At 59.9% G+C, this 12,803-nt stretch overlaps 1 protein-coding gene across 4 annotated transcripts in view; it reads right to left on the bottom strand.

Moving 5' to 3' along the window:
* The window catches only part of MAD1L1 (mitotic arrest deficient 1 like 1), a 305,713-nt gene that overhangs the window by 188,575 nt on the left and 104,335 nt on the right, over window positions 1–12,803 (bottom strand). For all 4 annotated transcript variants that reach the window (XM_077758777.1, XM_077758780.1, XM_077758779.1 and 1 more), the window contains exon 11: window positions 1,677–1,821. In XM_077758777.1, the coding sequence (XP_077614903.1) occupies window positions 1,677–1,821 (145 nt within the window). The remainder of the gene's footprint in view (window positions 1–1,676; window positions 1,822–12,803) is intronic.

The raw sequence follows: 12,803 nt of genomic DNA, 5'->3' as shown, positions 1-12,803 counted from the left end.
TGGTGCAGGGTGCGGTGGGCCGGGGGGATACTCCTCAGGAACCACCACCCTGTCTCTTCCCTGTGATTCTCGGGAGCACCGTCCACACGGAGCCCATCGGGCTGGCACAGGAGGCCACTTCAGTGTGCGGCACTGCTGCTTGTCCTGTGGACAGGAAAAATGGGAACGCAGAGGGACAGAGTGCCTTGTCCAAGGTCACAGAGGAAGGTCCCCCTGCCCATCACCCCAGGAAAGCCCATGCTTCCCACACCAGGGACTGTAGCCTGCCTCGCCTCTGGCTCACAGAAAGTCCAGCACAGACGGCCCACGGCCCAGCCATGCACAGCCCTCCGTCCGAGCCATGGACGAACTCCTTCTGCCCGTGTTCCCATCTGTCCCCCATCTTCCACAAGCCAAATTCGGCGTGCATTCAAACTGAGCATTCAGCCCCAGCTCAGCTGTGGCATCAGCTCCCACAAAAATCCCATCACGGTTGGCAAGTGCACGTGCCCCTCCTTCCTGTCCCGCCAGACTACCAGCACTAGAAGGGTGGTGACCCCACATCTGCGCAAGTGACCTGGTGGCACGCAGGACGTGCTGGGGAAGGAAGGGAGGAGGCGGGAGCACAGAGAAGCCGGCTCTGAACCCCCACCTGTAACTGACCGCGAGCATGCAGGCAACAGGACCGCATCGTCTCCATCAGAGGCCGCCAGGCCGCGGGGTGGCCGCCTGTGGAGCCCGGACGACAAGGGGCGGCTCCCGGGGCCTGTGTGCAGAGCTCGGCGGAGCCTGACCTGGGAAGCCCTGGACCCAGGGCCCTGAGTGATGCCATGCCTCTCAAGGGACAACAATGGCATGCCAAGGAGCGTACTGGGGAAGCCACCAAATGGCGCGCGTTCGGTAGCTGAAACATGCCTTGTGCCCTAAACCCTTCATAACCGGGTCCCAGAGGCGAAGAGCCTAGGTTCTCATTAAAAACAACCTTGGTGCCCTGACATCGGCCCTCACAAGGTCAGGTCAGGCATGGGTGGAGGGGAGGTCTCTGTCCAGCAAGCTGGATGCCCCATCCATGCCTGCAGAGCGTTCAGGGACAGGGTCGGGCTCTCAGGAACGTTTAAATAACACCATCCCACAGGACACCTGATTCACGCTCCAGCGCACTCCATCGAGCCTGATGTCAGATGCTCTCCAGGCATAGGACAATTAGAGAGAGCTTGGTCCTCACACGAGCATGGGACCGAGACCACCACGCCCAGTGCATCAACTCCGGTGACAGGTCTCATTGCAAACCATGGGCCTCAGACCCACTGAGATTTGGTCACCGAAGGAAGGGAAGGCTGCCCTCGCCCACGGCCTAGGGAAGGGGTGGCCCTGCCTTCGAGGGGGAGACCAGGTCAGTGCACAGCCCCAGCCACCCTGCCCCTCGCCAGGAGCACAAGGTCGCCATATGGCCGTCTAAAAGGGTGTGGGCCCTCTGAGTCCCAAAGGGACCACCAGGGTTTGGAGAAGTCTTTCCTGTGATTCAAGAACACTGCGGGCATCGCAGATAGCCCTCAGTCTGGGGGCAATGTCAAGAACCGTGGGGGCCCAGGGCCCAGGCTCTAAGGCTGGCTGTGATGGGGATGGGCTAGCAGCCACCAGCCACGACAGCAGGCCCCCCAAGAGGGGCCGGCCTGGGGACCCCGCCCAGTGCGTACCTTTGTCAGCAGCAGGACCCGCTTCTGGAGCCTCCGAGCCAGGGCCTCCTGCGTCTCCCGCCGCCTCCTTTCTGCCAGCAGCTGGCTGCTGGCCTGGCGGACCTCATCCTGGAGCTGCTGCCGGACCTTCTCCAGCCCACGGGCGCTGCGGGGGAAAAGGCAACAGGGCAGAGCGGTGAGGCCTGGCCCGCAAGACGGCGCCCCAGCCACGCACCCTCTGGGGCCAGGATGAGCCCATCACATAGGTCCCAAAATAGAGCCGCACGTGCAACCGGCATGCTGCCATTTCCTCACTTGTGAATAGCTACTTAGAGCTTTTCAGGAGTTTCTGGATTTCAAAGAGGCACCCAGGGTGATCCCAGAACACGGCAGGCAGCAGGGAGGGGGGCACTCACCCCCACACACAATGGGAAAAATTGTCAGCAGCACAGCGCTTCGGGAGACGGCACTTCTGAATGAGCTAAATTACCAGCAAGCACTTCCATCCGGATCACGACAGCCAGATGTGCAGTGGGTGTGGGGGAGCCCCCGCCACCGGGAGGCGGGCCCCCCCAACGCTGCCCTGCCAGACACCAGCCAGGGCTCCAACAGCAGCCGGGGTGCCCCACGGCAGCTCTTCCCAACAGGCCTGACCCCCAGCACGTGGACTTTGCCTGTGGGTCCCACCGGAGCCCCATCCAAGTCATCCCTTCAGGGGGCAGACAATAGCAGGGGGTCCAGGTCAGGGCCCCGGGCTCCTGACCGCCCACAGGCTAACAACCCATTCCCTGGCCCAGCCCTAAGTGCCTTCAGAGCCTGGTCTTTGCCCCAAAATGCCCTCAGCCCTTCAGTCCTGCCCAGGACGCCCCTGCTCCCGACACACTCCTTCACATCACACGGCAGCCGGCACTCAGCACTCGTTGAAACCTTCTCTGAGGCCCGATACCACACAGCCTCACGACTGCACACTGAGTGGTCGTCCCCGTGGCCTGATGGAGGGGACGACGACCAGGGGAGGGGCCACGAGGGGAGGTGGCCCTGGAAAGGACCCCAGTGAGGAGCCAACCCTGCATCAGAAATGAGGGGTCTTCAGGGCCATGCTGTCAGCTGACACATGGGGCGCTCACAGAGGCAGCACGGGGGAGCCGGGGCCCCGCCGGGGAGGGTACCTACGGGCTCCTGTCACACCCAACCTTACCACCGCATCCTTCCCACTCTGACCACATGCTGGAAGGAAACCATACTTCTCAGGGCGGCAGGGGGCACTGCCTTCAGAGGCGGCGTGCCCAAGCCCACGTCTTCCCTCCCGCACCTGAGTGTGCGGTTTCTGCTCCCATCACGTAGTTCAGTCCGAGCGTGCACGTGAGTCACTGAGGGAGCAGGTGGGAAGCTTGGCCGGACTGACGCAGGGACCCCTGTCCATACCTCAAGGGTTCAAGGGAACCATGACCAACTGCACCTGAACCCTCTTGCACCTTCACAAAAACATGAGGTAAGATTTTTTAAAAAACAGGTACAAATAGTCATTCGAAACAGACCGATTAAGAGGCTATTTTCAGTTCTATTTCAACTTAACACAATGCATAGGCCAACTTAATAACCCAGGGCTGAGACCAACTCCAAAACTACCAGACCTAGGCGGAGAGCTCATGAGTGCCTTGAATCGGCGTTCGACAAACTGGCAGCGTCCCCGCTCACACACGTGAGGCCGAGCCGCCATCCAACCGAGCTCAAGGCTAAGGGGCCTCAGACAAGCAGCCCTGAGCGCAGGCCTGGTGGGGACAGCCTTGGGGGAATCTGATAAGCCCAGGCCCCCTGCCCCATAGGAGAGCGCTGCCTGCGCATCCATGAAGGGGTCAAACCAGAACACTCCCCACCAAGGGCAGGTGGCCAGGAGGCAGGCAGGTGCACAGGATTCCTAGGTCTCAGTCCACTGGCTGCCAGCTCGCTGTGCCCAAATCCCCCCTCACAGCACTAGAGGGCTTTAGCTCTGGGACCTGGTGGAGCCCACGGCCCAGTCCTGCACATCACAGACACCAGCGCGCCAGCTGAGAGGCGGCAGTACCATGAGTCTGGGGGCGTCCACAAGGGGTAGGGGGGTTGTCGGGCCCAGGCTGGCAGAGCCCTTGTGCCCAGTAAGGAAGAGAACCTGCCTCAGGGGCGCGGGGGGCGGGGCTCAATCAGGAAGCGTCCGTCTTCGGCTCAGGTCACAATCTCGGGTTTGGGGGTTCCAGCCCTGCATCAGGCTCTGCACTGGCAGCGTGGAGCCCACTTGGGATCCTTGTCCCCTCTTTGCCCCTCTCCTGCTCACACTATGTCAAAAATGAATAAATGAATGAGCATTAAGAAAAAAAGAGAGAGAGAACCTGTCTGTCCCAATGGTGAATGCATTCCACAAAACCAGAATGTTCTGGAAGGACATTCCAGAGGACAGAGGGCAGAGGACACGGGACCCTGTGGAGTCGGCACTGGGAGTGCAGCAGAGTGTGTTGTCAGCCTGCTCTCGGCTGAGGGATGAGCTCTGTGCACACTCCGTCCGTGCTCAGGCGTCAGGAGACCGGCACGAGGAAACCCCTCTTCAGGGCGTCACAGGGGCCGCCCTCTGCAGAGGCTTGTCCGGGGCCCTAGGCAGCCTGGAGGGGCTGCCTGTTCTCCTGGCAGGGAAGGCCCCGCACAAAGGCAGGGACCAGCACGAGCCCGACCTTGTGGGCTGTGAGCTGATGGGGCACAGAAACCACGTGGCTCACATAAAGTGAGAGAATGTGACACGCAAGGCTGCTGTTGTTGCCTGTCAAGCTGGAGCTGCAACAAGGAGAAAGGGCCCTGACATCACGGAGCAGGGAGGCCAGCCCTTCTTGGTGCCTGAGGCCCTCACTATGTCACCCTCCATCCCCGCGGGGTCAGGATCCCCACCACGGGGCCAGCCCTGTGGGGAAAAGGCGCGTGCTATCGGAACTATTAAGTCAGACCTGAGTTGGGGAGGAGAATGTGGGGCTAGGGGGCCAGAGTCCTCACACGACTCAGTCGCTGCAACGGGCACAGGATGGTCAAGAAGCAAACACCCAGGTGGGTCACTGCCTCAGGAGGGGCCGTCCAGGGGGCAGCACACAGGGCAGGGTTCAGGGGCCAAGGGCACAGCTCTGGGAGACAGCAAGTGCAGACCCCTGTCCCCATTTAGGTGTCCAGTTAGCTCCAAAGGAAAGGAAAGCTCAGGCTGGGGACAAGGAGTCAAGACAGACCCACTTCTACATATAAACTCCATGAAGACAGAGGAATGGTGAGCGGCACACTCAAGGGGCTGGCCCCGTGGCGGGGACCCTGGCCCCGCGGGGATGGAGGGTGACAGACAGTGAGGGCCTCAGGCACCAAGAAGGGCTGGCCTCCCAGAAGAGTGAACTTTTCCTGACATTTCCACAAATCCTGACCAAAGTTCCCCAAGTGAGTGGTTCAAACTACTGGCCAGCAGACTGCCCTGCCCACGCCCACACACAGAAGGGCAGAAAGGGACCCCACGTGTGCGACGAGCCCATGGCTCCGGCCTGCAACGCTAGCACTCGATGGCTGACCCTTCTCGTTGGGCTGTCCTCTCCAGTCCACCTCAGCCTTTCTTGGGAAGCAAAGAAGAAAAAACTCATAAAACATTAAACCACTACTTCCAAGCTTAAGGTGAACTCTGGGGTCACTGGCATTTCCGCGAGCCTCTGGGAGTTCGGAATGAAGTGCTTCGTGCTTGAAGGAGCAGTTGGCGTGACTATCGATCACGGCCTTTGTGAGCAGGTGTCTGTCTGCTGGGGGAAACAGGCCACAGTCGCTGAGGACCATCTTTGTGCTGCGGCCCTTTAACGTCTTCCCCACCTCACACACCTCCTTTCAAGGAACAGAGGACACGGCTCACTCTGAAGCGGCAGGAGACATTTTAATGGCCTTCCTGGAGACGACTGCGGATGGCAGCTCCGGCCCCGCACAGCCTCTCCTGCCGTACCTTGGCCGCCTGTCTTCTCCCCCCCGCCGGTGCTGCAGGAGACCCAGGGCCGGGCCAGTGCCTCTGGGAAGGACCAGGACAGGGTGGTGCTGTCCATCTGTGAGGAATGATTGGCCCCTGGGGAGCATCGTGGCCAGCGTGGGCCTGTGAACATGCCGACAGCCATCACCAGACCCAAACTCAAAGCAAACCTTTACCCAGTGCATATGGACACAGCTGGCAGGTAAGCGCAGGTTACGCTGCCCAAAAGTGTGAAGTGTGCAGCCAGAGCCAGCCTGCTGGGGGCAAAAGAGGATGGCAGGTGGGGTTCACGCTGGTCTTTAGCAAACACGTTTCTGTGCAAAGCTGAGGAAACAGTAACAAAACTTTATTCACAATTTTGCAAAATCTCTAAAGCATCTTCTTCCTTTGGACTCATAAGGAGCGCAGAGGAAACCACTGACATATACACCCTCAAGCTTCTCCAGTCCACAGATGGTAAGTTCGGGCCCCAAGCGGCTCACTTGCACGAGGCCCTGTGCACCCCACGGGGCTGCAGCTCAAGTTAAACCGCCATCGAGCAGGTGACCCCGTTCTCTGGCCAGGGCAGTCTGCTGAGCCTGCACAGACGGGCACACACAGGTCTGGTCCTAGGCTGTACAGGGCCTAGATGGGCTGCAGACACCGGGGCGGGGGGGTGGGAGGGGGCAAGGTCCTGGCTCCACCAAGGCTCAGGAGAGAATGCTGAGAGGGTGAACATTCTAAATTTTTTAAATGTCTTTCATTTATTTTTGAGAGAGAGAGAGACAGTGTGAGCAGGGGAAGATCAGAGAGAGACGGACACACAGAATCTGAAACAGGCTCCAGGCTTCGAGCTGTCAGCACAGAGCCCGATGTGGGGCTCAAACCCATGAACTGCAAGATCATGACTGGGGCCGAAGTCGGACGCTCAACCGACTGAGCCCCCCAGGCGCCCCAGAGAATAAACATTCTAGAACTCTGCCTGTCCAGCAGAAGACAGGGACGGGCTATAGAAAGGACAGAGTGGGACTAAGTGCCAAGGAGTGCACAGTGGGTCAGAGCTAGCTGGCCTGATGCAGGGAGGTGGAACCGGCAGGCAGGTCGGGTTCTGCTCCCAGGCCCAGGATTCCCGCCCTGCGTGCTGTCGCGCTCGGGGACACAGCCAGGCTCTCAGCTGACACTGGGTCACCAGCAGCTGGAGGCTCAGGACTGCCAGGATGCCCGGTCCCGGACCGTGTTCTACCAGGCGGAGGGCAAGCAGAAGGCCTCTCAAGGCTCTCCCGACAGATCCAGAGGACTGAGCGCCCCGGTCAGCAGTACGGCCCCCGGAAGTCCCCAAGGGCTCGGGGCTTCCAGACTGGCCAAGGATAAGAGGAGACGGGCTATCGGGGCCTCAGGAAGGTGGGGGGTGGGGGGGACCGCCTGACTGGGGGTGGCTCGCACAAGTGTGTGGCAAGGGCTCCTGGGAGGGGAACGCAGAGGGACACAAGTGGGTTTGGAGGGACTCGACCCACAGGAGGGGAGACAGGAGTGGGGGGAGGCCCCTGCTCAGCAGCGGACACAGCCTAGGCCAGGCCTGCAGCGTTCCATACGTGTCCACAAATGTGCCCGCAGAATCGTCCCGCGGGAGAGAGCCCCTAGCCCGCGCACACTTCCTGCTGCTGCACCCGGGGGTACCTGGCGGGGGGCCGCGCAGGCAACCTCACAGGTGGTGACAGGTACTGGCTGCAGAAACCCTCCCTCAGAGGCAACCGTGTGCCACAGGCCCGGAAGCCGGCGCGGGACACGGCCCGCCGCCAGCCTCAGCACACTCGCCAGAGTGGGCTGCGGACGGGGGCTTCCGGAGAGAAGCAGAAACATGGCCCCGGCCTGCTCCCACTGGAGAGATGTCACAGACCCGCTGTGAGCCAGGCAGCATCTGTCTCCTCACAGATAGCAAGGAGGCCACTGATCTCTGCCTTGCCTCACTGGCGACAGGCACTCTAATGAGACACATTTGCAAAGTGCAAAGCAAGTGTGACCTCCTGCCGTGTCTCTGCCTCAACAGGGACAGAGGCACTGCGCTCAGCTGGGGTGGAACAGCGGGGTACGGCCCAGTCAGGTGCCCGGGAAGGCCTCCTCGACGCACCCCTGACTGAGATACACAGCACTATACACTACTGGGATGAGAAGCAACAGCAGAGGTGATGGGTGGCCAGAGTCTCCCCAGCAGTGGAAGCTCAGGGACCGTCTAGTGAGGGGACACGCCGACTAGCAGGCACGCCTGGGCTTGCAGAACCACAAGCATCAGAGATGAGAGGGCATGGCTGCCATCAGGCCCCTGTGCCCTCGATGAGGGGGCAGGCCCCGCCGGGGTTGCACAGGTGGGGCATGGCAAGCCAGCTGGGCTCCAACTCAGACCTGGCGCCCTGTCTGCACGTGGCTGCCCTCCCACCGCGTGGCCATGGCCAGCCGTGACCAGCACGGCAAGGGCAGGACTTAGGGACAGAAATGCAACTACAGGCTCTGCCGGACTTGCCACATGGCAGCTTTGGCCTGTGTGCTACGTGCAGGGGAGAAGGTGGGGAGAAGAGGGCAGAGGCCCCTCCTCTGCCGATACTGCTCAGACTCACCAAAGGGGCTGCCTTGGCGAGGGGGCAGAGAGCCTCAGCCTGCACACCTGAACGCCCAGGCCGGAGACGCACGCAGCTGTCTGTGTATGCTAACAAATTCCTATCTGAGATGCCTCCCCATGTCATGCACATTCCTCTGAGAAATAAAAACACCCAAAGAGCAGAAACGAAACCAGAGAACAAAGAGAGCAAAGGCTGCGTGATCCCACTCGGTGGAGCCGCGGCAGAGCAGGCCAGGCTCCGGCCACTTCCCAGGGCACCGCCACACACCAGCTCGCTGCCCCTGTTGTCTCATCAAGTTGGACCCCCTGGCTGAGCAAGCGTCTGTGAGTCCCAGATAGAGGCCACACCGGAAACACGCTCAACTGACCCTGAGGCATGAAACAGATAACTGCCCTTGTGGTTTCCACTTGGTCCCCACCACAGTGAATGATCTGGTTTAACTCCTCAGNGGGGGGGGGCAGGGGGCCAGGCACACAGCAGAATGAGCTTACCACCTGCCCCAGGCCACCAAGACTCAGGAAGTGAGGACAAGCACCCTGCACCCTGGAGCTCCAGCTGGCAAGGCCACAGTCCCAAGGAAAACGGTGTTCGGCAGAAAATTAAAGCGACCCCATGGCTGGGCGACATGGCTGCATCCCAAGTGCCACAGAGCCGCCCAGCTCTGACCTCTCTGGACCGGGGAAGGGCTTCCACATGCTTTATGCCACCCTGGCCACTGCGTCCCTGAGGACGAGGGTCTGTGCACAGCCCCAGGTGACGCAGGAGGGCCAGGCCAGAGCCTCGCCAGAGGTGCCACGTCCCTGCTCCTAACCTTGTGCTCAGCTAACCATCCACCACCTTCTTCTGGAAAATGAGGTTTCACTGGAATGCAGCCACCCCCCGCTCATTCATCTGGTACCTGTGTCTGCTTTTCACGTAACAGATCCTGCCAAACAGGCAAAATCACTGACTGTCCAGCCCTCTACAGACACCAGCTGCAGTCACTGCCCTGGATTTAGTTTGGAAAGCNGCCCCCAGCACACCTGCTGGCCCAGCAGGCCCAAAGCGCCGTGCGCGCTGCGTTCCTTCCTGAGGGGATGACCCCTGGTGCACCGTCCCCTCACGACTGGGCACCCGCTTGCTCTCTTCCACACCTTCCTGTAAGACCCCCAAACTCTCATCTGAAAAGGGCCTGAGTGGCTCTGGTCCAAAGCCACGGCCACTGTGCCCCACATGATGGCAACCACGCCAGATGTGTCCGGGGCAGCTCTGATGTCAGGCTACATGGGCACGAGGTCCCACCTTCTTGGGGGCTCCGTGTGCCCCCCACCCCAGAGACTGAAGCTGGAGGACACAGGAAGCCTGGCAGGGGAGGACAAGTGCAGCCACCCTAGGAGGGGCTCCCACCAGCTTACCCTGAGTCTGTGGGGGCAGGAGGCCAACAGAGGCCCAGCCTAGGCGGGACAGAAGTCGGTGGCGGTGGAGCCGGCAGGTCTCCCCCACCTCCTTCCTTGACATCGGCCAGCGGCCCACCAGCAGCTCGGAGGCTGAGGTGTCCGACATGCTGGCGATCGATAGTGGCGCACCCACGAGCAGAGCCCATGGCGCCTGTTTGCTTTCCCACGGATTTGCTGTCCTCGACCCAGGGCACGAGTCAGTACCCATATAGGTGGGATGCTCTCATGGGGAAGCCGCCGTCTCCTGGCCGGGCGGGGGCCCCCATTAGGGATGCAGGGCCGGGGGCCGCGTGTGGGTGTGCCCGGTGATTTCCAGGTGCCTGCGGCAGACTAGCTCTCTGAGGGCTGGTGCCCCGCTAATAAACATCTCGGAAGCATTTCCCACACTGGACAACAGAAACGGAAGGAGAAAATGAGATTTTACAACATCATTACTTTCTCTTCTACAATTTCTTGGCGGAGCAGACAGGGGAGCATCTGCTCAGCTGTCTCTGTGTCAACACAGAACTCACTTATTAGTCCCACCTCCTCCTCGCCCCAGGCTCCAGGGCCTGAAGAGCTGACACTTGAGAAATGCCAGCTCTAAGCAGTTTATTTCCTCCTGAACTTTAACAACTAAGACAGAGATGACCTTTAAAAGGAAGGGCCAGCGCCTGTCAGACCCGCGGGAACATGACTCTGCTGGGCCGCAGGAGGGGTGCAAGGCAGAGTGGAAGTCATGGTCCCGGGGCCTCCAGCCTCCAGCACGTGCCCGCGAGAGACTAGGGGCCACTGAAGCATGTCCTTCTCGGAAGTCTTCAGCCAGGAAGACTTGCTGGCCCACACACCTTTACAAACGTCCGGTGACCTCTGTGCGTCACCTTGCAACCGTCCTACCCTAGACTGCTCTGAAGGAACGGTGCCAGTGAGGGTGGCGGGGTAACGGGGTGCTGTGCTGGGTACTCAGCAGTATTCCCAACACCGGACGACATGATTCACAGAGAAAGTCTGGAATCCCCTGAACAGGGTGTACAAGAATAAAGGTCTGCTGGGATTACAAATACTCTTTACTTTTCTGAAATTTCTGGAGAAGAAAAGGAGCTAGAGTAACCATGAGGACGGTCACCGCAGTTTCACAGTGCCACACCCGGGGGGGGGGCTGCTCTCCCACAACACCCACAGGGCAGGGGCCACACCCGGGGAGCCCATCTGCCAGAGCACAGTAGAGGCCAGCCTCCAGGGCCACACGAAGGGCACCTAACACCTAGGGCTGGGGACACTGCTGCTCACCCCTGCCGTGCACACCCCCACAGGCCACCCAGAGCGCCACCAGGGCAGGAAGGAAGGAGCCGGCCAACAGGACAGAGGGCGTGACCTCAAGGAGGGGACCTGCCTGATGTGGCCCCAAGGTAACAGCATGTTGTCTTGTCTACACTGGCACGGAGCCCACACAAGGAGCCCCACACTGACCTGGCTGCCACACACAGGGGGTTCTCACCCACCCTGTTTACACGGAAGGGGGGCATCTTCTCAGTGAGCGTCACTTGCTTTCTCAGTCATTAGCATCACAAGACCATTTATTGAATAACTGGCTCACTTCTTGTTGGGATAAAATTCCCCATTTTAACCACATTACACTAAACAATTCAGTGGTTTTCAGTATATTCACAACAGGGACCGAACAGTATACAAATTCAAGAAGACTCTTTACCCCAAATAGAAGCCCCGACCCCCAGCAGCTCCTCCGCAGCCCCCAGCGCCCATCTTGTGGCGTGTGTGTGTGTGTGTATGTGTGTGTGCACTCATGGTCCACATTTGGGGACTCCCACACCACGGGGCCCTCTGCCTCTCCAGTCCCCACGTGAGCACTAGGTGTCGGAGTCCATCCTGACTGTACCTGGCTGACTGTACCTGGGGCATCCCCATTTCACTTCCTGCTGGGTGAGCCCCGCCCTGCCAGACGGCTTACCTGTGCTGTCCGGCTCCAGGTTCCATGAGCAGCACTGCTCTGAGCACTGGGGACGGGCTCAGTGTCTTCAGTCCCCTGGGCACACACCCACGACGGACACGCTGGGCCAGACAGGGCGCCACACTCACCCCTCCAAGGACCCATGCAACCGGTTTCCCCGTAGCCTCCACCAACACTTGTTATTTTCCGTTTTCTCTTTTGTGTTGTTTTTTTACATTAATGCTACAAGGACTTGTGTGCAATGGTACGTGACCACACAGGTTTCCTGTTACAAACACCACACCATCGTTGTCCTCCTCGCTGTCGGGAAATTTTAACCACTTCTAAGTGAACAGCTCAGGGGCACCAAGCACATTCACGCTGCTGCTCAGCTGTCCCCACCTGTCTCCAGAAGGTTCCGTCTCCCCACACTGAGACCCTGTCTCCCTTGCACACGGGCCCCTCCCTCCCCCAGCCCCGGCCCCACTGTGTCCAGGAGTCTGATGACGTGACCCCCAGGCCTGATAGGAATGGCATCTCACGGTGTCCCCTCCTCCTGCCCTGCCTCATCTCACAGCGCATCACATCTGCGCGTGGCCTCTGCCAGAATCCCCTTCCTGCTTCTGAGGCTGAGTAACATTCCCAAGTCCGGGTGCAGCCCTTTGTCTCATCCATTCACTGCTGACGGACACGTGGGCTGCCTCCAACTACTGTGAACGCCGCTGCTGAGGCCTCGGGGAAGCACCTGTTTGTTCCAGGCACACCGCCTGCCACAGTGCCTGTGTTGCGTTACACCAATGGTCCCAGTTCCTCTACCTCCTTGCCAACCTTGCTGCTCAATGGGCTACTGAATGCTGCCAGCCCAGTCCCCGTTCCCCTGAAGATCAGTGATGCTGAGCATCTTCTCACAACCATTTGTGTTGTCTCTGCAGGACCGTCTAGTCAGGCCCCCTGTCCATCTTCAAACTCAGTTCTTCGTCTTTTGGACGTTGAGCTGTGAGAACTCCTCATGCATCCCGGAGGCCAGATCCTCATCACATATATGATCTGCAAATACCTGCTCCCATTCTGGGGGCTGACCTGTCACTTCTGTGACAGCATCCTTTGATGCAATTGTGTTGTTAATTTCATAAAGCACCATGTGCTTCTACCACCCTCCCAAGTTCAAGGTCACAAAGATGTAGGACA

Source organism: Crocuta crocuta, unplaced genomic scaffold (genome assembly GCF_008692635.1).
Source record: "Crocuta crocuta isolate KB4526 unplaced genomic scaffold, BGI_CrCroc_1.0 scaffold273, whole genome shotgun sequence".
NCBI lineage: Eukaryota > Metazoa > Chordata > Mammalia > Carnivora > Hyaenidae > Crocuta > Crocuta crocuta.
This window is presented reverse-complemented; position numbering and strand designations above follow the sequence as displayed.